Source organism: Oryzias melastigma, linkage group LG5 (genome assembly GCF_002922805.2).
Source record: "Oryzias melastigma strain HK-1 linkage group LG5, ASM292280v2, whole genome shotgun sequence".
Taxonomy (NCBI): domain Eukaryota; kingdom Metazoa; phylum Chordata; class Actinopteri; order Beloniformes; family Adrianichthyidae; genus Oryzias; species Oryzias melastigma.
Window position 1 is genome coordinate 28,765,904 of NC_050516.1, and position 21,627 is coordinate 28,787,530.

Consider the following 21,627-nt stretch of genomic DNA (forward strand, 5'->3'; position numbering starts at 1 on the left):
ATATTTGCGTACCATATTTTCCATAGTAGCCTATAAGATGCATGCAAAAGTTCTCATTAAAACAAAAAAAAGACCTTAAAATCCAGAGCACTTTATATATGGATTAATTGTGGCTGTATTTACTGACGTCAAAACAATTTTGAGAGAAACACTGTTTTTTTTTTTAGGTTGTTATTGTGAAGATGCTAACGTGGCTAACATGTAGCAGTGTCTGACTGTTCTTTTAAGTACTGGTATTACTAACAAGGTTGGGAGTTAATGTAGTCATAATAACATTTGTTTTAGCTGTATCAGTCTGCTTTTTTTTTTTTTTGGATGTCCCCAACTAGGTTGGGAGTTACAGGTATTGTGAGTTTTCTAATGCAGCAAATTGTTTTAATGTGGCTAAAATGTCCTAGCAAGGCCAAGTGGTCCCTATATGGTTTAAAAGTGGGCAGAAAATGTGGGCCCCGAATGGGTTTGTCCACAGTTTTTGTGGTGGCCCCTTCTGTATTTGCCCACATTAGCATAAGTGGGAACTCAATAGGCCAGCTAGCTATGTTAGCCAGCTGCCCATTAGATAGCGTAGTGAGCTAGCGAGGGCCGGCAGAGCTAGCTCGCTACGCTATTGGCTTAAGTGGGTACTCAGTAAGGTGGCTTGCTACGCTGCTCATTGGACAGCTTTGCAAAATAACTCTGCTAGCCCTCGCTAGCTCGCTACACCATCCACCAGGTGGCTGGCTAGCATAGCATGCCAGGCTACAAGCCAAAGTGGGGAAATACAGCACAAAAACTGCAGACAAACCCATTCGGGACCCATATTTTATTATTATTTCCCCACTTTTAAATCATATGGGGTATATACGGGGTAAAAACTGCGCAATTATAATAAAACAACACAAGGAATGCTTTAAAAATAAATCAAAAGATAATCAGAGTTTAAACTTTTGTCTTATGCTGACGGATTTCTTTGTTTCTCCAGATTGAGGAGCTGCACATGGAGCTGCAGCAGGCGGAGGCTGATCGCGAGCAGCTGAGGCAGGAGCTGCAGCAGGAGAGAGAAGCTCGCCAGAACCTGGAGTGCGCCGTTAAGACCCTGCAAACCCAGCTGGCGCTGAAGGCCCACAGCAGTCCCCACGGCGACTGCAAGGACACAAACACACAAACAAGCAAACAAAGTCACCCCGCACAGCCGAGGAATGGACCCTAAAAGTTGCACAACCGACTCTGATCCAGCCTTCAGAGGAAAGCTTTCGTCACATAATAATATGTTACAGTACATCGATATTGTCATGACAGTATGAGTTTCACATCAACTGGAAAGTAGCATGAGCATGTTGTAGAGAGTTACGCTACCAAATACTTTCTCTGTGATGAAAAAAGGTTTTTTTCTTGCCGCCGGGAACTTCCCGGCACTCTCCAAGGATTTCTGGTTTTGGTATAAGCTATTCTAAGATGTGCAAATACAGCTACACAACACTACTTGAATATGAAGGGAGGAAATGTGTTGCGCACGGCGAAACGAGCAGTTGATGAAAGTGCCACAAAAATACTGGTACACTCAGAGGTGTCATTGCAGACCACTGGAAAAAAAGAGACACAAGTTTACCACTATTTACTTCAAATATCCGCTCGCTTCTTTTTGTAATTGTGCAGAGGTTGAACTTTTTTTTTTTTTTTTTTTTTTATATAAATGCTTGCGCAACACTGTTATTTTACAAGCAAGAAAAAAAGCAAACATTCTTAAGAAAACATATACGCATGTATACCAGCTTATGTACGTTTTGCATTTTGTAAACCTGAAGTATTAGAGGTTCTGTGGGCTGCCTTCAGGTCCGCTACCTGAATGCTTAAATATTTTATGGAAGTGTTCATTTTCTTTTTGTTTGTTTGCCGTTTCCTAATGATATTTTTTGCTCCCAAACCACGTGAAAAATAGCAAATATTTATGCCCACATTAGTCAGCATAAGGCAACAAACACTCCTTTAAATGAAAAAAAAGGAAATGTTCACCTTTTTTTGCGTGGTAAAATGCGGTACTTCTGATTTTCTATGGAGTATTGTAAAAAAAATAAAAAAAATATTTTTATTCTGCAAAATTTTGCCCCGCTCAACAGGAGGCATTCATTTTTAGTCACTGGTTTTAGAGCTCTTTAAATCAACCGTTGCTGTTTATATGAACAACGTTTCTACATACATACAAAATATGGATATATATTTTTTTACTTTAAGAAAGTAATTGCACTTTTTAGAAGAAAGAACCCTGCATTGTGCTCCCTGTTACATTTGTTTTTCCAACCGGAAATGATCCTAAACCTTAAAAAATGAAAAACACTCCCTCAGCGTGTCCTCTGATGTAAATAATATGGTATTGTAAATAAGATATTTGTTGGAATGATGTTTGATTTGCTGATTTTTTTTTGTTTATTTGCTCTTACTTGAAACCAAAAAGCAGATTTTATTTGGATACTCAAAGCTCTAATTTCATTGTTGCTGATCCCTGGTTTACAATCACAGGGCATTTATCGGACTGACAGACTTTTTTGGTTTAAAGCCTCGTTTGTTGACCTGACACGCCAAGAGAATAGTTTAATCTTTCCCTTTCTTTTGTTCTTGTTATGGAGATTATCTTTATTATTTGATTTATCATAGAGTATATATTACATCTTGTACCAAAAACTGACAAATGGACTACGATTCTCTGCACTTCCAGCTTCCTTGTCACACATATAAAGTAGTAAATTCCACATAATTATTGTTTCAAACATTTTGGCTCTCTGACATGTATTAGACAAGAAAACACTTTTATGTCTTACCATTATGATACCCTCGCTCAGTATTTGTTGGGTACTGTGTATTAGAAATATCCAATTTGTTAGCTGATGCTGTTGTAGTTTTGGTCTGGATATGGGTTTTTGTTTGCCTCTTGTTTCAATGTTTTCTTTTTCCTTCAGAAAACTTGTATAATACCTAATAAATCTACATCAATTCTACAGACTTCTGATATTTGTAGCTTTTCTGATCACTTTGAACTTGAGCTTGAGTTGCTTCTAAGTTTTATTCACTGAAACAATTTTTTTTAAAATGTAGTTGTAGACACAAAACAAAACCTAAATCCCATAATTGTATACATATTTTTAAGTCGTGAGTTTTCTTTTTTTAAATAGGAAACTGAATTTAGATGAGTGTGTGTAGGAGTGATTGTGTTCCCTGTGACAGGGTGGTGACCTGTTTAGCATGTAACCTGCCTTTGCCCAACAGTAGTAAGGATAGGCTCCAGCAACCCTCTGATCCCAAAAGGGATACAGTGGATTAAGAAAATAAATTAGTGGATGGATCGAAACTTAATATTTCATTTTTTTTTATTAGATAGGCTAAATATTAGCTGTAAGGTGTTCAAAACTGAAAGAGTCGCTGTGAGATTTAGTATCAGCCAACAGTTCCAGAGGCTAAGTTTGTTGTGTCATCTGGAGGCCATGATTTTAGGCTTGAAAAATGTGTACTGCTAAAGCACGAGCTCCACCTAGTGGCCAAACTAAAAAGCCTACCAGGAGAAGCAGAACAATGTTTACAATGTTAATGATCTGAACATTTTTGTTTTAACTTCTCCTTTTGAGAAACCATATAACACTGTATGCTATTAACGATCTCATTAGTTCACTAATAAATTTTACAGTATGTTAACTGTATCACATTCATATAATTATCTTCAAAACATATAGTGGATAATTAATGTATTTCTAAACAAATGAGTCTAAATGTGTAAAACATGTAAAAAAAAATCTGAATCGAATAGATCCAGGCTCTGGTAAATCCAATATAATAAATTCTGGAAGCTATTATCAATACCCAGCCTTAGTTGTGCCCAAAGACCCACTGACGGAGCTCATCACACCCTCTGAGAAGCAAACCCAGGTTACATGTGAGCCATCCAGCCAAAATATTTAAATACATTGAAATTAAAAGAAAAACATACATAGTTGAACATTTCTGATCATTTTTGTACAATTTATCGAACAGGCAATCAAAAAAAGAAAAACAAGTAAATGCTGATTTTTTTTTTATTTGTTTAAATAAAATGTTGAGAATGTTAAAAGGTTTTTTTTAAGATTGTAACTCCAAGACATTTATTTTATAATTCCTAATCATTATTTTGCAGCTCAATAAAAGTGCAAATATGCTTATTGTGTCAATATTAACTGCATGTCCTAACCTTCCAAGATGGCTGCCGAGGTGGAGATGCACAGGCTGGCAGGTCCAGTGTGTTTGTGCAAAAAGTCATCTAGAGCCCCAAGGAAACCTTGGATTTTCCTGACAACATACATCCATTTTGTTTGTGTGATTTTGTATCTTCTGTTGAGCTCAACTACTCCAAGAAAAATGGACAAACTAGCTCTCTCTCCAACCAAATCAAGCCAGCATCTGCTTTTCACAAGGGTACTGGACTATGGCCATGCCAGGCCTCCCTCAGGTAAACTACAACAACAAACTTCTAGCAGACATTTCCTTGGAATGTTTAATCTTTTGTTTATACTGCTGTTGGCTGGTGATGTTGAACTAAATCCTGGTCTTCAACCTCTAAATAAAAGTACTATGGATAATGTGTACAGGACAACCAACTGAATTGCCAGAAAACACCGAACTTGAGCGTGTTTGTGTACATATTTTACTTTCAATTCTTATGTAATTTACATTAATCTGTGTATATCATGATCCAACTAGTAAGTTGGACTTTTATGACAAACTAAAACAACTTCTTACACAGTAATTCTCATAAAGACATAATAATTGTTGGTGATTTTAATATAAACTGGAATGAAAAAAGATCAGGAAAAATCTTAAGTTACAGATCATTTTAACCTCTCACAGCTAATAAAACAGCCCACTCGAATAACCTCACATTCAAAAACACTCAGATTTATTATTTGTTAAACGACCAGAAAGAATCACTAAAACTTGTAACTACACAACTGGAATATCAGACCGTAATGCCATTTTTTTTTTTCAAGGAAGCTTACAGAAAACGTTTTCAAAATTTTCACGGTCACCATAATTTCCAGTAGTAAAATTCTAAAAAATCAAATGTAAAGCTTGAAAGCAGCCCTACAAAACACAGAATGGACAGAAATTCTACAAAATAAAGACATAGAGGCCTCGAGCAATCTGTTATTCACAAAAATCAACAAAGTAATGTCAAGCTTCACCAAAAGAGGGAACCAACATAAGAACAAGGGTAGCTTGTTACCTTGGCTTAACTACAACTGCAAGGAAATTATGAAGGAGCGAGATAAACAACTAAAGAAATTGTTAAAAACTGGTCTTAAAACAGACAGACAGAAATTCACATCCTTAAGAAATAAAGTAATACAAAGTCTGAGAAAGGCTAAAGCTAAATACTTTATGATACTATTGCTGAAGCAAAAGGGGGATTCCAAAAAGATTTGGCAACATCTTCAAATATTACTTGGAAATGAAAAAAAAAGATTCCAACAAAAATTAAAATTAAAAATGTGATTATTTTTGATCCAACTGTCCTAGTTGAAGAATTTAACACTTTTTTCCTTAACTCAGTTAAGGAAATAACTGCACAATCTCCTATTACCAGACCAATTCATCCTAAACAGCCTATTCTTTCTCTTCAGGAAACAGCAGAGATTGAAGTGGATAACATCATTGACTCAATAAAAAATTCCAAAGGAAAAGGTGTCCATGGGCTGGACACAAATATTGTAACATTTTGCAAAGATTGCCTGCTTATACCAATAACCCATTTGGTTAATTTGTCAATAAAAAAAAAGTTGTTCCATTGTCGTGGAAAATGGCCAAAGTCACTCCAATTTATGAATCTGGTGACAGTTCAAACATAGTAAACTATCGACCAATTCGTATTCTTCCTGTGGTTTCTAAATTGGGAGTTCAGCTCATATTTAAGCAACAGCCTAAATATTTTTGCAAAGTTGGTATTTATTAGGGTTTTAAAGCAATTTTACTACAAATTTTTAAGAAATTTATGTCAACTTCATCGCTCTTTCATAGTACTTTAACAAAATTTCCAGTCTTTTAGCAAATTTAACATTTTGCTAAAAGGTCTTGCATTTTCAGCAAATCTCTTCCCAAATTAAAAGTAAATTGTATAACCATTTTAATCAAAAAACTTCATCATCTTCAACCAGTCAGTGACTACTTTCAGCATTCATTCTAGCAGGTAATGCAACTTTTCAAGTTTAAATTGTATTTGAGATTAAAACACTGGTCAGTATATCAAATTTTACACAAACAGAAAAAAATAGTTTCTATTTGTATCAGATCTATAGTCTTTTCAAACCAATGTGGACTTTATTCATACCAGAATTATCATTTGCTCATTTTTTGTCCATTGGACACCTTTGAGGCAACGGTACAGTCCAGATTATGATGGTACGTGCTGTTTGCTGCCTCTAGGGGGGGATCTGTCGAACATAGCTGAGACTTCAACACTATTATTGACAGTGTGACACAACCTTTACATTGAAGTGGTATTTATTGTTCACTAAATACAAATCCACAAAATATATATTCTTTGCAAAGATGTGCATGTTGCATATGCATGAATAAACAGCTGCCCCGCTGCTACGGCTGTCTCCTTCCTCATAGGCTTACTGAGTGGATGAAAATCCCTTCATGAAAGCAAGGCTGAAGCCTCACTGCAGGATTACAGGTTGAGGAAGATTTAGTGACTCACACAAGTTGCCCACTTCCTTTTTAACAGCCTTTCCTACAACCAACAACAAATAATAAGGAATCTACATCTGCAGCAATGGATCAGAGGATGGACGGAGACAGGAGGAGATGAGGATTCAGTGTGCATATGTTGTTTTCATCAGGCCTGAAATGGGAAGAGGAGGATAATCTGACACAAAACTTTCCTGAAGAGCCCAGCAGAGTGCGGAGGGGAGAGCGTGGCGGCTTCATGCAGAGTGGATGGGACAGAGGAGTTGGAACCAAATGGACAGCTCAGGGATGAACAGGAGGACGGCGATGCCACCACAGTCTCCGGGGCTGAGCGGGAGTCCACCGCAGAGCCCTGTGTCGCCCAAGAAAACCGCCCTTCAGTCTCTGGGATCCATGTCAGAGATGTTCTCCCCGAAGCAGGTCAAGCGCCCCTCTCACGCGGCAAAGCCGCCTGCAAACCCTCTGAATTCCCCCTCTCTTTCCATCATGAGCTCTCCAAAGCTCTGGCATAAGGCTTCTGTCTCCAGACTGGCGGAGGAGTTTTTCTGGATTGGTGGGAGTGTGGTTGCACAGCCCAAATGGAGACTGGGTCAGATAGGTAAGAGTTATTCCTCATTCGTGCTACAGAAATCTACAACCTGCTGAAAATCAAGTGAGTGACTTTTATTTTAGAAGTTCACCTAAATGTTTACTCCATGCTGGGACAGGTGCACATGAACCTGAGCAGAGCAGCAGTGAAGCAGATAATGGGCATATGGACAGTAGACAATCCTTAAGGATTAGCCTCAATGATGTGCCAGCTTGAGTCACATGCATCTGAGCTTTAGGGAACAAACAAAGGCTGCCGCTACAGACCAGAAACACACACACTTTATATATCGCCGATGTGCCCGAACAAAAACTGAGAAGTTTGTCTGAAGTAAGCCCATAATGGTCTAACGTGGATCATTGAGACACAGCTGATTATAGCCAGTAAGGATCCTTTTATGGCATTAAAGTGACACAAACAGAGTTGTTTAGGTTTTTCCTTATTGAATGCATCTTTTTATGACTCATAACAACTACTTTTATGCTTGAAATCTCTTAAAAAGTAATTGACATTGGATTAAGTCACTGGGAGTTTCTTCAATATGTGTTTTCCAAAAAAGAATCAGAACATTGTCGTGTATTCATCTATTTTACAACAGTTTGTGAAAACAACAATCAGGGACATCAGACGTGAGGATTTTGTTGAAGTTTAATTATGATGCGTTTCTCCAGTGGAGAGGTGCATGTGCTCCATGCAGACAGGCACGACCATGACCAAACTGAAGGGGAAGAAGAACGGACTGGTCCGCTTCTTCTTTCTGGACGAGCACAAATCCTGCATCCGCTGGCGGCCTTCGAGAAAGCAGGACAGAGCCAAAAGTGAGTGACTTAAATGTAACTGATTCTTTGCTATCTCATAATATTGAAATCACCAAATAATATCTTATTCCACAACAAATGTACCAGGAAATTCATGTGTGTTCATCTTCTTTCTCTTCATTGACTGTATATGTGAGATCTGGACTGAGTGAGTTTGACGTCACCCATAAAAAGTGTCGTACAATTTTTACACAAAATGGACGCTGCCATCTTGGAACCAAATAAAGTCAATATTTCTATGGCAACCACTCTCGCCAATTAGGAGTGAGCTTGTTGGAAGGCCACTCCCCCACCACTTGAAAACAAGCTTGGGAGAATCTGTCAATCAAACGTTTCAAATGTTTGACGTGAAACCACATCCTTTTATTGAGGCATTTGATTGGCCAATTAGAGTTTATACCTTACAAAGAAGCAAAAACATGAAAAAAATTCTAAATCCATCCATAAAAATGCATGAATTTTTATTCCGACAAACAGAATGACTAAGTAATAGCTGTTTATTTCTCTATAGAAATCTATGGGATTTTGGTTTCTTGGAACCACCAAGTACTTCCTGTTTGGAACACCAGAGGGGAGGGATCACTCAATCCAGTTCTCATTTACAGCTAATGTTTTCTCCTTTAACCATTGACATGAATAGAGATGGACAAAACGATGCTGTTACCTCGGGTTCCAACGAAATGAAGTCAATTCAGTCGCCACTTTTCCGCAGTAAGATTTCGCCCGATTTCGCCATTTTTTTTGAACAGACAACGTCAAGCAAAATGCTCCAAACATCTAATTGGCCAGTTTAAAACTTGAATAACTAGCGATAAAGAAAATATATCATGAAAAAAAAAAAATTGGTTTTCTGAAACCAGCGGGTACTTCCTGTTTGGAACACAAGGGGGGAGGGGGATGATCAGTCCAGTTCTCTCTACGTGTAACCTGACAGTTTATGGAACTACTTCCTATTACTGTTCCTGTATAGTTTTCGCTTTTATCCTTCTTTTTCCTGTCCTCTCAGATCCCAACTGATCTACTGTGATAGTTTTTTTCACTAGTCTTGCACAGTTGCCTTTTGCTTTCTCAAAGTTATTGTAAGAAGCCCTTCCGTGTAATCTGTTGGTCTCCTAATGGTAGAGACCATCAGTTTACTATTTAAACTGCTCTTGCCTTCTTGAAAGGAAAGTATCTGCACTTGATTGTAATTAATAAAGCTTCACCTTTTACTGAAGCGCTTTAGACAACCTCATCTGGGCACTGGCACTTTATAAAACCAACTGAATGAAACAAAAGATTATTTTTCTTCTGTTTTAGTATCCATTGATTCCATTCATGAGGTCTGCGAGGGCAAGAAGTCGGAGATCTTCAGACGTTACGCAGACAACCGTTTCGACCCAAACTGCTGCTTCAGTGTCTACTTCGGGGAGCGTGTGAAGTCCCTGGATCTGGTTTCCAACACCGCCGAGGAGGCCCGCACCTGGATAACTGGGCTGAAATACCTCATGGCTGGGATCAGCGATGAAGACAGTCTGGCGCGCAGGCAGCGCACCCGTGACCAATATCCTTTTACTTTGCCTCTGACAGACTTTTCATGACGGTTAAAGCAGGAAGTGCTGTGAATCCTGTAAATGCGGGATGGAACCTTAACTGAAGCTGCATGTGGTTACAGCAGACGTTCTCTGAAGCTGACAAAAACGGAGATGGAACCCTGAGCATTGGAGAGGTTCACCAGCTGCTCCACAAGCTGAATGTCAATTTACCCAAGCAAAAAGTCAGAGAGATGTTTCAAGTGAGAGCCTAGACTCATTATTGGTTTTATGTACACAGTGATGTTTTATCAACCAGTCTTGTATGCATTTTGTGTATTATTTTTGTCACACATAACCTGGATCGCTGTCTGAAATCACACATTCTGCCACGATTTTCCCCAACAACAGTTTTTGTGATCATCTGCAGGAAGCAGACACAGATGAGATCCAGGGTTCTCTGGGCTTCGATGAGTTCTGCTCCTTCTACAAGATGATTTCCACACGTAGAGACCTCTACCTGATCATGATCTCCTACAGCAACCAGAAGGAAGTGATGGATCTGCACGACCTAGCACGCTTTCTGGAAAACGAACAAAAGGTGTGAATGAGAAGATTCTGTCAGTGCAGACTGAGATTAGTGTTCAATTAGAAAAATAATTTCTAAAAATATCCATTCAATTAGTTCATGATTTGATTTCATTTCCAAATTTAAGTTTTACTGTTTAACCATAGCCATGAGTACTTACACGCAAAAGAAAACACATAGAAACCAGAATTCAGCAGCTTTTTATGTCTTCTAATCATCAATTGTTTTTATTGGATTAATTTTAATGGCTCCCGTTTAGACCATGGAAATGTTTTACATTTTTACTAGGATTTTGACTAAAAAAAAAAAAAACAAACTCATTTTTTAGGAATTTTGTCAAAGACAGGAATAAAAATTGCGCACTAACTACTAATCTGCTTAATGAAATTAGCAGCTAATGGATTTTACAAGCATTTAACAGTGAATCATGTTTGTTTCTCCTGTAGATGCGCGGTCTAACCAGAGAGCATCTAGTTGACATTGTAGCTAAGTTTGAACCATGTCCTCTAAACCTCCAGCACATGGTTCTGGGCATTGATGGTAGGTGGACAGTGTTCGTTTGAGATGAAAAAGCAACAACTCTCTAATGTCAACAGAAAAAAACAGTCTGAACCCGTATCCTTCAGGTTTCACCAACTACATGCGGAGTCCTGCAGGCGATATCTTCAACCCTGATCACAATCAGGTGAACCAGGACATGACACAGCCTCTCTGTAACTACTTCATCGCCACATCACACAACACATATTTGACAGGAGACCAGCTGCTCTCTCAGTCAAGAGTGGAAATGTACGCCTACGTTCTGCAAGCAGGCTGTCGCTGTGTAGAGGGTGAGAGCCTCGACAAAACGAGAACCTCAGCATTCCTGAGAGTGTTTTCATTGCATTACAAACAGATCAGCTCCTTCCTCTTTCTTTCTCAGTGGACTGCTGGGATGGGCCAGATGGAGAGCCTATAATCCATCATGGCTACACTTTGACATCTAAGATTCTCTTTAAGGATGTCATTGAAACGATCAATAAATATGCCTTCACAAAATCACAGTGAGTACTTTGGGGACCACACACTGGTTTATATATTGTTAAGCAGTTGTGGTAAAAATCTTTCTCTCATCCTCCCAGGTATCCGGTGATCTTGTCCATAGAGAACCACTGCACTGTGCCACAGCAAAAGAAAATGGCGGAGTACCTGAGAGAAGTCCTGCAGGACAAACTAGACCTTACTTGTATCAATGTCTACGAATGCAAGAAGCTGCCTTCTCCTGAGATCCTGAAGGGGAAAATTCTGGTCAAGGTGCGTTCGCTCTGCGACATTCTGCTGAAGAGAGAATAATAAGGATAAATGCTCTGATTACGCATAATAGATGTAACCATAACTACAAAACATTTTAGGGAAAGAAACTGCCAGTAAACATAGATCCTGACGCAGAGGAGGGAGATGTTTCTGATGAAGACACTGGAGATGAGCAAGAGGAGGAAGATGACAATGAAGACAACAACTCACAGGTAAATTGATCATGTTTGTGGATGGATGGATGGATGGACGGACGGATAGATGGACGGATGGATGGACGGAGAGACAGACAGATGGATGGATAGATAGACAGACAGACGGATGGATGGATGGACGGAGAGATAGATGGATGGATGGACAGACGGATGGATGGACGGCTAGATGTATGGACGGATGGACAGATGGCTGGATGGATGGACGGACGGATGAACCGATGGATGGACGGCTAGATGTAGGGACGGATGGATGGATAGACGGATGGATGGATGGATGGATGAATGGACGGACGGACGGATGGTTGGACGGATAGATGGATGGACGGATGAAGGGATGGATGGATGGACAGACAGATGAATGGACGGCTAGATGTATGGACGGATGGACAGATGGATGGATGGACGGACGGATGAAGGGATGGATGGATGGATGGACAGACAGATGGATGGACGGCTAGATGTAGGGACGGATGGATGGATGGATAGACAGATGGATAGATGGATGGATGGATGGTTGGGTGGATGGATGAATGGACGGACGGACGGACGGATGGTTGGACGGATAGATGGTTGGACGGATAGATGGATGGACGGACGGATGAAGGGATGGATGGATGACAGACAGATGGATGGACGGATAGACGGATGGATGGATGGATGGACAGATGGACAGACGGATGAATAGATGGATGGATGGATGGTTGGGTGGATGGATGGATGGACAGATAAATGGACGGACGGACGGATGCATGAATGGATGGATGGTTGGATGGATGGATGAATTGATGGATGGACGGATTGATGGATGGATTGAAGGATGGATGGATGAATTGATGGATGGACGGATGCATGTATGGATGGACGGACGGATTGATGGATGGATTGAAGGATGGATGGAGGAATAGATGGATGGATGGATGGATTGATGGATGGATCGACGGATGGATGGGTGGATGGATGGATGGATGGATGGATGGATGGATGGGTGGATGCATGGATGGACGGATGGACAAATGGGCAGATGGATAGATCGACGGATGGATGGATGAATAGACAGATAGATGGATGGACAGACGGATGGATGGATGGATCAACGGATGGATGGCGGAACGGCTAGATGTATGGACGGATGGACAGATGGATGGATGCATGTATGGATGGATGGATTGATGGATGGATCGGCGGATGGATGGGTGGATGGATGGATGGGTTGGAGGTATGAAGTGTAATTATTAATTTTGGCGTTCTAGGATGGGAACAGTCTAACTTCAGCTAATCAGCCCAAGAAGAAAAGAAGATTTGGCAGATCGATCATACGAAGCTTCAAAAGAAAGGTCACATATTGCTTCAGTGTCTCAGCCATACATAAATGCATAGAATGAGATTGCAGCAGTGTAGTGTTTCAAACATTTTTCTCTCTTTTCTGTAGAGAAAAAAGAAAATACGAGTGAGAAACAAAGCTGTGTCTGATGGTGAATCAGACTACAGCACCAGCCGGGAGAGGACACAAATCGTTTACCATCCCAAGTAAGGCCACTCCCTGAAGTCTGCAGATTTACCATCAAAATATGAATGACATTTGAATGTTTCTCTTAGAAAAAGAAAAACTATGAGATTGTCACGGGCGCTATCTGACCTGGTCAAGTATACAAAGTCTGTCCGTGTGCATGATATAGAAACACAAGGTAACTTCCGTAACTGTGGAAATACCTATGAAAAGTCACTACATTTTAGTAAATACTTGATGCTTTTTTGCCAACATTTCCTGGCAGGATTTGCAAGCAGCTGGCAGGTGTCATCCCTAGATGAGACTGTGGTGAATCAGATCCTGCAGCTGAAACCTGGCGAGTTGGTGCGATTTAACCAGCGCCAACTTCTACGAGTTTACCCGTCAAACTACAGAGTGGACTCGAGCAACTTCAACCCACAGACATATTGGAATGCTGGATGCCATATGGGTAAGAAGACTGTCCCCCGACCTTCGATACACCAATATTACCAACAAATCTTCACAGTTTAATTTATTTTACTTTGTTTTTAGTTGCAATGAATTACCAGACTGAAGGACGCATGCTTGAACTGTACAGAGCCAAGTTTTCGAGTAATGGAAACTGTGGATACATTCTGAAGCCTAAGCGCATGTGTAAAGGTATGCACATGCACCAATTCATAGTCAATGTAAAGGCTCAAAAAGCCAAAAGAATGTCAATTCTTCTCAGCTGCCTTTAATCCCATGCTGGAGGACCGACCTCCGGGACAAAAAAAGACACAGCTGGTGCTTAAGATCATCAGTGGGCAGCAACTGCCGAAACCCAAAGACTCCATGTTTGGTGACAGAGGAGAGGTGAGACGGAGATGCGTCATTAAACGCCCTGGAAAAGTTTCTATCCATTGACATCAGCTTTTTCTTATTTTTCCAGATAATTGATCCTTTTGTTGAAGTTGAGATCATTGGTCTTCCTGTGGATTGCTCCAAGCAGCAAACCAAAGTGGTGGACGACAATGGTGTGTGGAAACCACATCGTGCAACTTAAATAATGCCACAATCACAATGTTTTAGCCTTTTTTTATACTCTGTCCTTCAGGTTTTAATCCACTGTGGGAGGAGACCCTCGTTTTTAACATTCAAATGCCGCAGATCGCTTTGGTGAGATTCCAGGTGTGGGACCACGATCCCATTGGTCGGGATTTCATTGGACAAAGAACTGTGGCTTTGACCAGCATGATGCCAGGTAGGCTGTGTCACTAAATCTCAATAGATTTTCTTTGCCATCCATTTGAATAGTAGAAACTAACTGTTCACAATGTTTTATATAATTATGTTCTGATGGATTTACAAATTTGGCTTTATACGTAACTGACATGGGGCTGCATGGTGGTGACATAGTCGTTAGCGCTCACGGTATGGAGAGAAAACAGACTTAACCCGATTTGTGGGGTGAGTCTATTTTCTCTCCATACTTCATGCTATGCCTACATGTAGCCACAAGTCACACAGGGTTGTGTCAGAAAGACCAATACTGAATGTACTGACCTTCCTCCACTGTGAGATGTGAGTATGGAGAGAAAATAGACTCACCCCAATTTCTTCAAGTGTAATTCTTGATTTGTGTGTAACTTTTACACACATATTCGGAATTACACACGAACAAATCAAGGTGAGTCTATTTTTTCTCCAAAGGGAAGGGTCCTACCTAAGGACCCACACTGGAGTTAGCTCATCGCGCCCCCTGGGATTTGAACCAGTGTGGATTTTGCATGTTCTCCCTGTGCATGTGTGGGTTTTCTCCAGGAACTCCAATTAATGTCTTTAAATTGCCCCTAAGTATGCGTATGTGTGTTTAGCTGTGTGACAGATTATCAACCTGTTCAGGGTGTACCCCACCTTTTTCCAACAAGTAGCTAGGATAGGCTCCAGCAACCCCGTGACTTCAAAAGGGATTCGGCGGGTTTTAAAGATGGATGGATGGACCTAACTGACACAAAAATCTTATATTTATCTGAGTAGCTAACAAAAAAGATAAATGTATTTCAAAATTGTTTTGCATTTTAAAAAAAACACATATTTTCCTAATGATGGAGAACATAATAAAAGATTAAAATTGCATTTCTGAGTACTGTATTTTACAAAGTATAAGTCACAGTTTTTTTCATAGTTTAGCCAGGGGTGTGTCTTGTACTCCGGACCGACTTATTTGCTTTTTTATTTGTTTTTTATTTTTATTTTTTATATATCAAAAGGGTTATATATTTGTTATTTTCCTAGTAAACACTGAATGCAATCCAGCGGTTGTTTCCTCAAACAACCGCTAGAGGGTGCTGTATCTGAGTAAAAGTGTTTACTACGAACAAGAGCAGAAGAAGTGTCGTCCAAAACAAACATGGAAGTGAATTTGATTGTTTTCCTCTTAAACTTTGATATTTTTCTCATACAGATTAAAAGATTAATATTCTTGTATTTCTTTCTTTCTTTCTTTTTTTATCTACGCTGGGCTTAGCAGATTTGTTTTAATTTTAAATTTAAAGGGGGAAAGTGCATGTTTACAAGTAAACCCTTCCATGCAGAAACACTTGCTTCTTGAATAAAAACTCATAAATTAGAATCTAAATTTGTCATAACTTTACTTTGATTTCATGTCTTTAGGTTATCGACACATCTACCTTGAGGGAATGGCAGAGTCCTCCATCTTTGTTCATGTAGCTATCATCGACATGACAGGAAAGGTAAAGTATTTTAAAACTAGATTAACTTTTTATTTTTAGATTCCTCATTTTAATGTGTTTTCAAACCAGATCAAACCGGCTCATGCTGTACAAGCTGCCAGGAAACACATCCAAAAAGCTGCAAAGAAGCACATGAGGGGCCAGAACAGACAGCCGTCTCTGGACTTTTCCGTCATGTCCTCAGAGGATGGACGTCCGCTCTACGTCCACAGAGATGTGGACAACATCTCCCAGGACAGCAGAAACGGGGAGATGTCTCCCATGTTTCAGGGAGCAGCAGCAGCCAGAGCTGCCATTCACAAAGGGGCCATGAGCGAGCCAGTGAGGAGAGCTCACAGAGTGAAGATTCACGAACCCCCGGAGGTGAGGAGAGGGCTCTTGTGCCGGATGTCGACTGCTGACTCACAACACGGCGGGATGGCTCCCTGTGTGAAAGAGGAAAGCTTTGACCTCTCCCCTTCCTCTGAGCTCTCATATCCTGAAAGCTCAGCCATCAGCCAAAATCAGGTCAGTCAGAACGAGCTGCCTCCATCGGACTGTACTGAGCAGCACAGAGAAGAGGCATTTCAAGCTGAGCTGTGCAAGGAATCGGCACCAGAAGAAGATGTTTTCACCGAATCTGAGCAGCCACCAGAATCTCCGAGTCCTGCCGACCCCGGTTATTATTTTCAGTCCATCCCGGAGCCAAAAGCTGCATCCTCCCCACTGATCCCTCCGTCATCCCCCGCCAGGGTTAGAAGGACTTTAGAGGCTCCCCCCTCCAAGCCAGCGCGTCCAAAAGTCCGCTCGCACAGCTGCCCCCGAAAGCAGACGGCCTCCCCCCAAACCCCAGCGGTGAAACACAAGGCAGCTTTTCACTGGCAGACACAGAAAGCCCTGAACTACACCAGCCACGGCGGGCAGGTGAGACGCATTCCCAACGGCCTCCACCTGTCAGACAGCACGTCCAGCAGCAGCGACGGCAGCACCGATAGCCTGGAGTTTGTGGCCCCCTTTGTCCCGGCGAGGCCCGAGCAGCAGGAGGGCACCTTGCAGAGGGAGATGAAGGCCCTCTTTGATCAGAAGATGAGGGAAATCCGCTGTAAATCGCCACTTTTCCAAGACGATTAGTCACTTAAACAACATATTCAATAAGTTGATGCTGAAAGTGTGGATTCCAATCCTATTTTGACTGCATTGGATTCCAAAAATCCACAGAACAAGAGGAACAGCTTCTCAAAAAAGAGGCAAGAAGACGTGAAAGAAGAAGAATCCTCCATTTTTTTGTTTTTATTTAATTTTTTAATAGATTTTAGCTCAGCTGGAATGTTTACAGTCAAAACATGGTCATGCTTGCCATAGAATGTACAAAGAAATGTTTATATTACTCAATGCTGCTGCTGCTGCCAACTGTACAAAATTGCTTGATGCAACAGTGTACAAATTAATGAGAACACACGTTTAATGTTAGTCACATTGTCAAATTGTAAGTGCACACTTGCATTAATTACTTTTTTCTTAATTTTTTTTCATTGAAATCTTAGTTTATTATTTTAAAAAGTCAAATAAATGATTTATTTTAATGAAATGTGAGATATTATGTTTTTTTAATGCAAACATGCAATAGGTTAAAAAGTCTAAAATGTGTTTCTATTGGATCAAAGTCTAAATACACTTTTTAGAGTAGAAAAGTTTTTCTTTAAGCTTTTTCTTTGTCTACATTTTCTTGGGGAGTTCTCGGTTTGCTGTTTTTCAAGCGTAGACTCAGCTCCTCGGTCAGCACAGAACAGCACGGCTTCTGTGGAGGAAACATTAATGTTAGAACTTAGAATCTATTAAACTGTTGGAATATCTTAGTTTCATTGTCTTTACACAATTTAGCACTTTAGTCAAGCTTAAAAACGTTTGCAAAACCACTTTTTAAAGAGTAGTTTTTAAGAAAAGTCCAATCCAACCCAACATATTCTCATGCCCAACTCATCATATATGGACGTTCAGGCTTTTTCATACTTAAAGAAACACCAATAGTGTGAACATCCTGTGCCTCTCCTCCTCCTAACTCAGCTTAGACAGCAGCAGCGACAGGAAGGGAGGGGTGCTGCACTGCAGAGTTATTGATTCCATCAAACTTTTTAGCTATTTTATTTGTTTTTTAATTATTACTTTTTTATTTTTACATGAAATGAGTGGTGTGTCAAACTGTTTAAAAAAATAATTTATAATCATTGTGATTTGACTCCCCCTGCAGAGGATGGCGCAGTAGGCGCCCGCCTAGGTCGCCAGCCTTGCCCCCAACCAACTGGGATGCTGACCGGACTGATACCCTAACTTTGTACCGGTTCTGCGTCTGTTACCGCTCCCAGTGCCTCGTTCAGTACCACGTCCTGAGGGTTGGGGACCCGAAAGCCCGTACGTTGGGGACACCCAAAACAACATCAAAAAGTGATGCAGATGGGGCCCTACCAACACGTCCTACATAACGAGTTGACAGTGAGAATGTGTAGTCCTAAATCTAATCCACCTAAACCATTAAAAAATAATTCTAACATTAGATAAATTGATTTTGGAAAATACCATTTGGATTGAGGTACGATGGTTTATTTTACTATAATGTAAAAACAACAATCACAGCAGACAACACACACTTTGAATTAGCAAAGACATGTGACCATACAGTGGTATAATGTTCTAATAATGTTCATTTTTAATGATTTTGATGTGGAAAAACAACAGTGGGCTGAATTTTATGAAACTAAAACTTAAACGGATTTGACATTCATTTTTGTTTTCTTGACTCAGAGATATTTATCTGAGTCACACTGGTGGAAGTTTTGGATAAAGATGTCCTGGATCGATTTTAGGTCAGTGAATCAGATTAATATCGACTATGAATCGCAACCGCAAATCATGATATAAACTGAATCGTTGTTAACTGAATTGATACGCCCCTACGAATCACACATCAGTCTCTTGTATTTGCACGCACCTTCTGCTCTGCTGCCCTCCTGCGACTCTTCAAAGCCAGCTCCACCACGGACAGAAGGGTCCCCAAACCGAGGCCGACGGCGAGGATCAGGAACAACCCTTTGAGGCTTTGCGGCTGCACCGCTGGGGATTTCGCCTTGTCTGCAATGCAGCTGCTGGCCCACCACTTGCTTCGCAGGTAAGACAGCTCACCTGCCTCACTCAGCTGAAGGATTGCCACACTGAGGTTCTTTATAAAGGGGGAACCTTGAGGAGTTTAAATCAAAGTAAATATGGAACTCAAACATTGATAGTTTCTTGAGCGTGTAGGTGGTGCATCCTCACCAAGAGCAGTGGCGATGCTGTATCCCCTCATGCCAATGACCTCATGCACTCTGACAAGATCACAGTGACGAGCCACAGCCAAATCCAGAGACACCGACTCCCCAATGAAGGCAAAGTGACCCTCTTTTGCTCGCTGGATGCCCTCCTCCATAGAGGACACGAAACTGTTAGATCTCTCCATGTGTTCATAGATCCTGCGGTACACCGGGTTATTTGAATTCTAAACGAAGAAGAACGAAAGACAACATCGGCTTCAACCAAGTCTCAGATTTAAACACGCAAAACAAACACCAATATTTTAGTCACCTTGAAGAAAGCAAGAGTGGAAGATTTGCCAAGGCAGCCGTACTCTATGCTGTTTTGATTGGCCAAGTCCTCGAACCCGTTCACCGTCAGGTGACTGGACTCTGAGGTTTTGGAAGAGATGAGGTTGGAGAAATAACAGGCCAAGAGAATGATGGAAAATAACCACCAGCTGCTGCAGATGACACGTCCTGAGAGGGCTTTGGGATGAGGCCCTGCTCCTGCAAGACACAAAAACAGATCCAAGAAAGAAAATCAGCAGGCATGTTCTTGTATTATTTTTCTCAAGAAGGAGGACAAATATATATAAAAAAATGAGCTTAAAAAGAGATTTCTGATATTTTTTAATTCAAATTGTTGTGAATCCGGAGCAGCTGGAAAAAGCTTGTAGCTGTTACAGAAGCTACAATCGGTGAACCACAAGCTCCTTGCTCTGCTCTAATTAAGTGCATCCACTTATGTACATCTTCTTCTTTTTTTAAACTATGAAAACTATATTTATACGATGACCAAAAGTACACAAGATCAGAAGAAGTGGTGGCTTGAACATGAACTAAAAAAAGGGATCATAAAAGGAGAAATGGATAAATCTTTGCATTTTAATTGTGTTTCTATAGACTCATACATTCTTTTCTCTTAATTGTCCTCGTCTGATCTGGTATCTTTAAGCTGTAAGCTAGTGGGAAATGGTGTAAACAGATGGATGATGGGAAGTAGGGGAAGGCTTCCTCCGTCCCAACAGTCTGCCCACAACTCAGAAACAAATTTCTAAGTAACTATTGCCATTCTGCAGAAACTATGTCCTAGAAAACATCACAGATTTTTTTTATTTTGGCTAAAAATAGTATCATCATAATTAAAAGAACTATTTTATAATCGTAAGATGATAAGAGAGCGACTAAGAGAACTTTCCTGATCATTTTAACTGAATTGTTTATATCAAAAACTATGTATAAAAATACTTCTTTGCTCTTCTTTCAGTATCTTCATTACATAACAGAAGACAATATATAGCACTAAAAAAGAGGTTACACTTGTAAACATTTTTTTGATTACTAACCTTAAAGTAAATTTTATTTGTATTTAATTCTAAATTAAAATCTTAAAATATACTGTTATGAAGTATGGAGGAAAAAATTACCAATCCTTAATTACATGATCTTATAAATGATCAAACAGCCAAAATAATATATAAAGTATAACAACTTAATACCATACAATATTCAGAAATAGTTGCTGTTATCCTCAGATATTTATAGTAAATACCTGATATATTCCTATGTGTTCATATTTCCTTTTTCTGGTAACTAATTAGCTCATCTTTATTTAAATTTGAGAAAAAAAGGGACATGAATCCAATGACCCATGATGCAACAAAATGAAATACTGCTGTAATTTTACACCAGTTTGATCAAACTCGGTTTGTTTGAAGTCACTTACCTTGCAGAGTCAGAGCTCCAACTGCATACCACAGGCTGTGGAGGAAACTGCATCCACTCTGCTCACACTGAGGCTGACTCCACTCACTCGGACTGAGTCTGCATTTGCACAAAAAAAAAGAAGTCTGAATTATTAATACCGCGGTTCTGATTAAAGGAATTTCATAGCCAAGAAGAAAATGTGCAAATGTCAACAGACAGGGATTCAGATGAGAGCGGTGTGCTCCGTCCATGAATAAATCATAATCAGCTCCTCCTGAGAAAGGAGACCGCTCTCATGAACAACCTGGCAACAATAAAGATGCAGGCAGCTGTTCCGACGTAGGCGATGAGGATGCCAATCCAGGTTTCCGGGGCAAAGGGGGTCAAGAAGTCGAAGAAGCTCGCTCCCTCTGAGATGTCCTTCCTCAGCAGAATGCTGATCCCTGTCTGCATGAAGGGCTTGGTCATCCCCACTACTCGCTCCCGGGCCGCAGTGAGAGTCAGTGGAGCTATAGCGAGGTCAGCCTCCTGTGAGGATGATGCCATGTAGGTCAATATCAAAGAAACAATATGTCTTCAAAAAGAGGAGAGCGTGTCTATGGAGCTAAATTGAGGCCAAAATTATTTGAAACCCAAATAAAACAAATTGAAAAAAATATTGGTGTCTGGCCAAAAAAAAAGAAAAT

The 21,627-nt window shown here is 40.3% G+C and overlaps 3 protein-coding genes across 4 annotated transcripts in view; 2 read left to right on the forward strand and 1 right to left on the reverse strand.

Annotated features, from left to right (window-relative positions):
• skib (v-ski avian sarcoma viral oncogene homolog b) overlaps positions 1-2,977 on the forward strand; it is a 44,053-nt gene extending 41,076 nt beyond the window's left edge. Inside the window, exon 7 of the mRNA XM_024270380.2 lies at positions 962-2,977. Coding sequence (XP_024126148.1) covers positions 962-1,189 — 228 coding nt within the window. The 3' untranslated portion in view covers positions 1,190-2,977. The remainder of the gene's footprint in view (positions 1-961) is intronic.
• Positions 2,978-6,688: 3,711 nt separating this feature from the next.
• Positions 6,689-17,076, forward strand: plch2b (phospholipase C, eta 2b). Its single transcript, XM_024269304.2, has 20 exons — positions 6,689-7,288; positions 7,951-8,097; positions 9,397-9,640; positions 9,742-9,871; positions 10,039-10,209; positions 10,644-10,737; positions 10,824-11,027; positions 11,120-11,240; positions 11,319-11,490; positions 11,589-11,702; positions 12,956-13,039; positions 13,135-13,232; positions 13,302-13,390; positions 13,478-13,663; positions 13,747-13,854; positions 13,925-14,049; positions 14,126-14,210; positions 14,291-14,437; positions 15,850-15,929; positions 15,999-17,076. The coding sequence occupies exons 1-20, from the start codon at positions 6,940-6,942 to the stop codon at positions 17,037-17,039; spliced, it is 3,789 nt and encodes a 1,262-aa protein (XP_024125072.1). The 5' UTR covers positions 6,689-6,939; the 3' UTR covers positions 17,040-17,076.
• A 429-nt stretch (positions 17,077-17,505) lies between these two features.
• The window catches only part of si:dkey-183j2.10 (probable glutamate receptor), an 8,591-nt gene continuing 4,469 nt past the window's right edge, over positions 17,506-21,627 (reverse strand). For both annotated transcript variants that reach the window (XM_024269310.2, XM_024269309.2), the window contains exons 5-10: positions 21,246-21,469; positions 20,961-21,058; positions 19,524-19,741; positions 19,218-19,437; positions 18,895-19,139; positions 17,506-17,706 (exon numbers count right to left, since the gene is read on the reverse strand). In XM_024269310.2, the coding sequence (XP_024125078.1) occupies positions 17,608-17,706; positions 18,895-19,139; positions 19,218-19,437; positions 19,524-19,741; positions 20,961-21,058; positions 21,246-21,469 (1,104 nt within the window). In that variant the 3' untranslated portion in view covers positions 17,506-17,607. The remainder of the gene's footprint in view (positions 17,707-18,894; positions 19,140-19,217; positions 19,438-19,523; positions 19,742-20,960; positions 21,059-21,245; positions 21,470-21,627) is intronic.

What these genes read in the sequence shown, in the direction of transcription:
- plch2b (XM_024269304.2), top strand. Translation starts at nt 6,940, where the DNA reads ATGGGACAGAGGAGTTGGAACCAAATGGACAGCTCAGGGATGAACAGG. An exon ending in AAGTCAGAGAGATGTTTCAA is followed by an intron (nt 9,872 to 10,038) that starts GTGAGAGCCTAG and finishes GATCATCTGCAG; the next exon opens with GAAGCAGACACAGATGAGAT. An exon ending in CAAAGTGGTGGACGACAATG is followed by an intron (nt 14,211 to 14,290) that starts GTGTGTGGAAAC and finishes TCTGTCCTTCAG; the next exon opens with GTTTTAATCCACTGTGGGAG.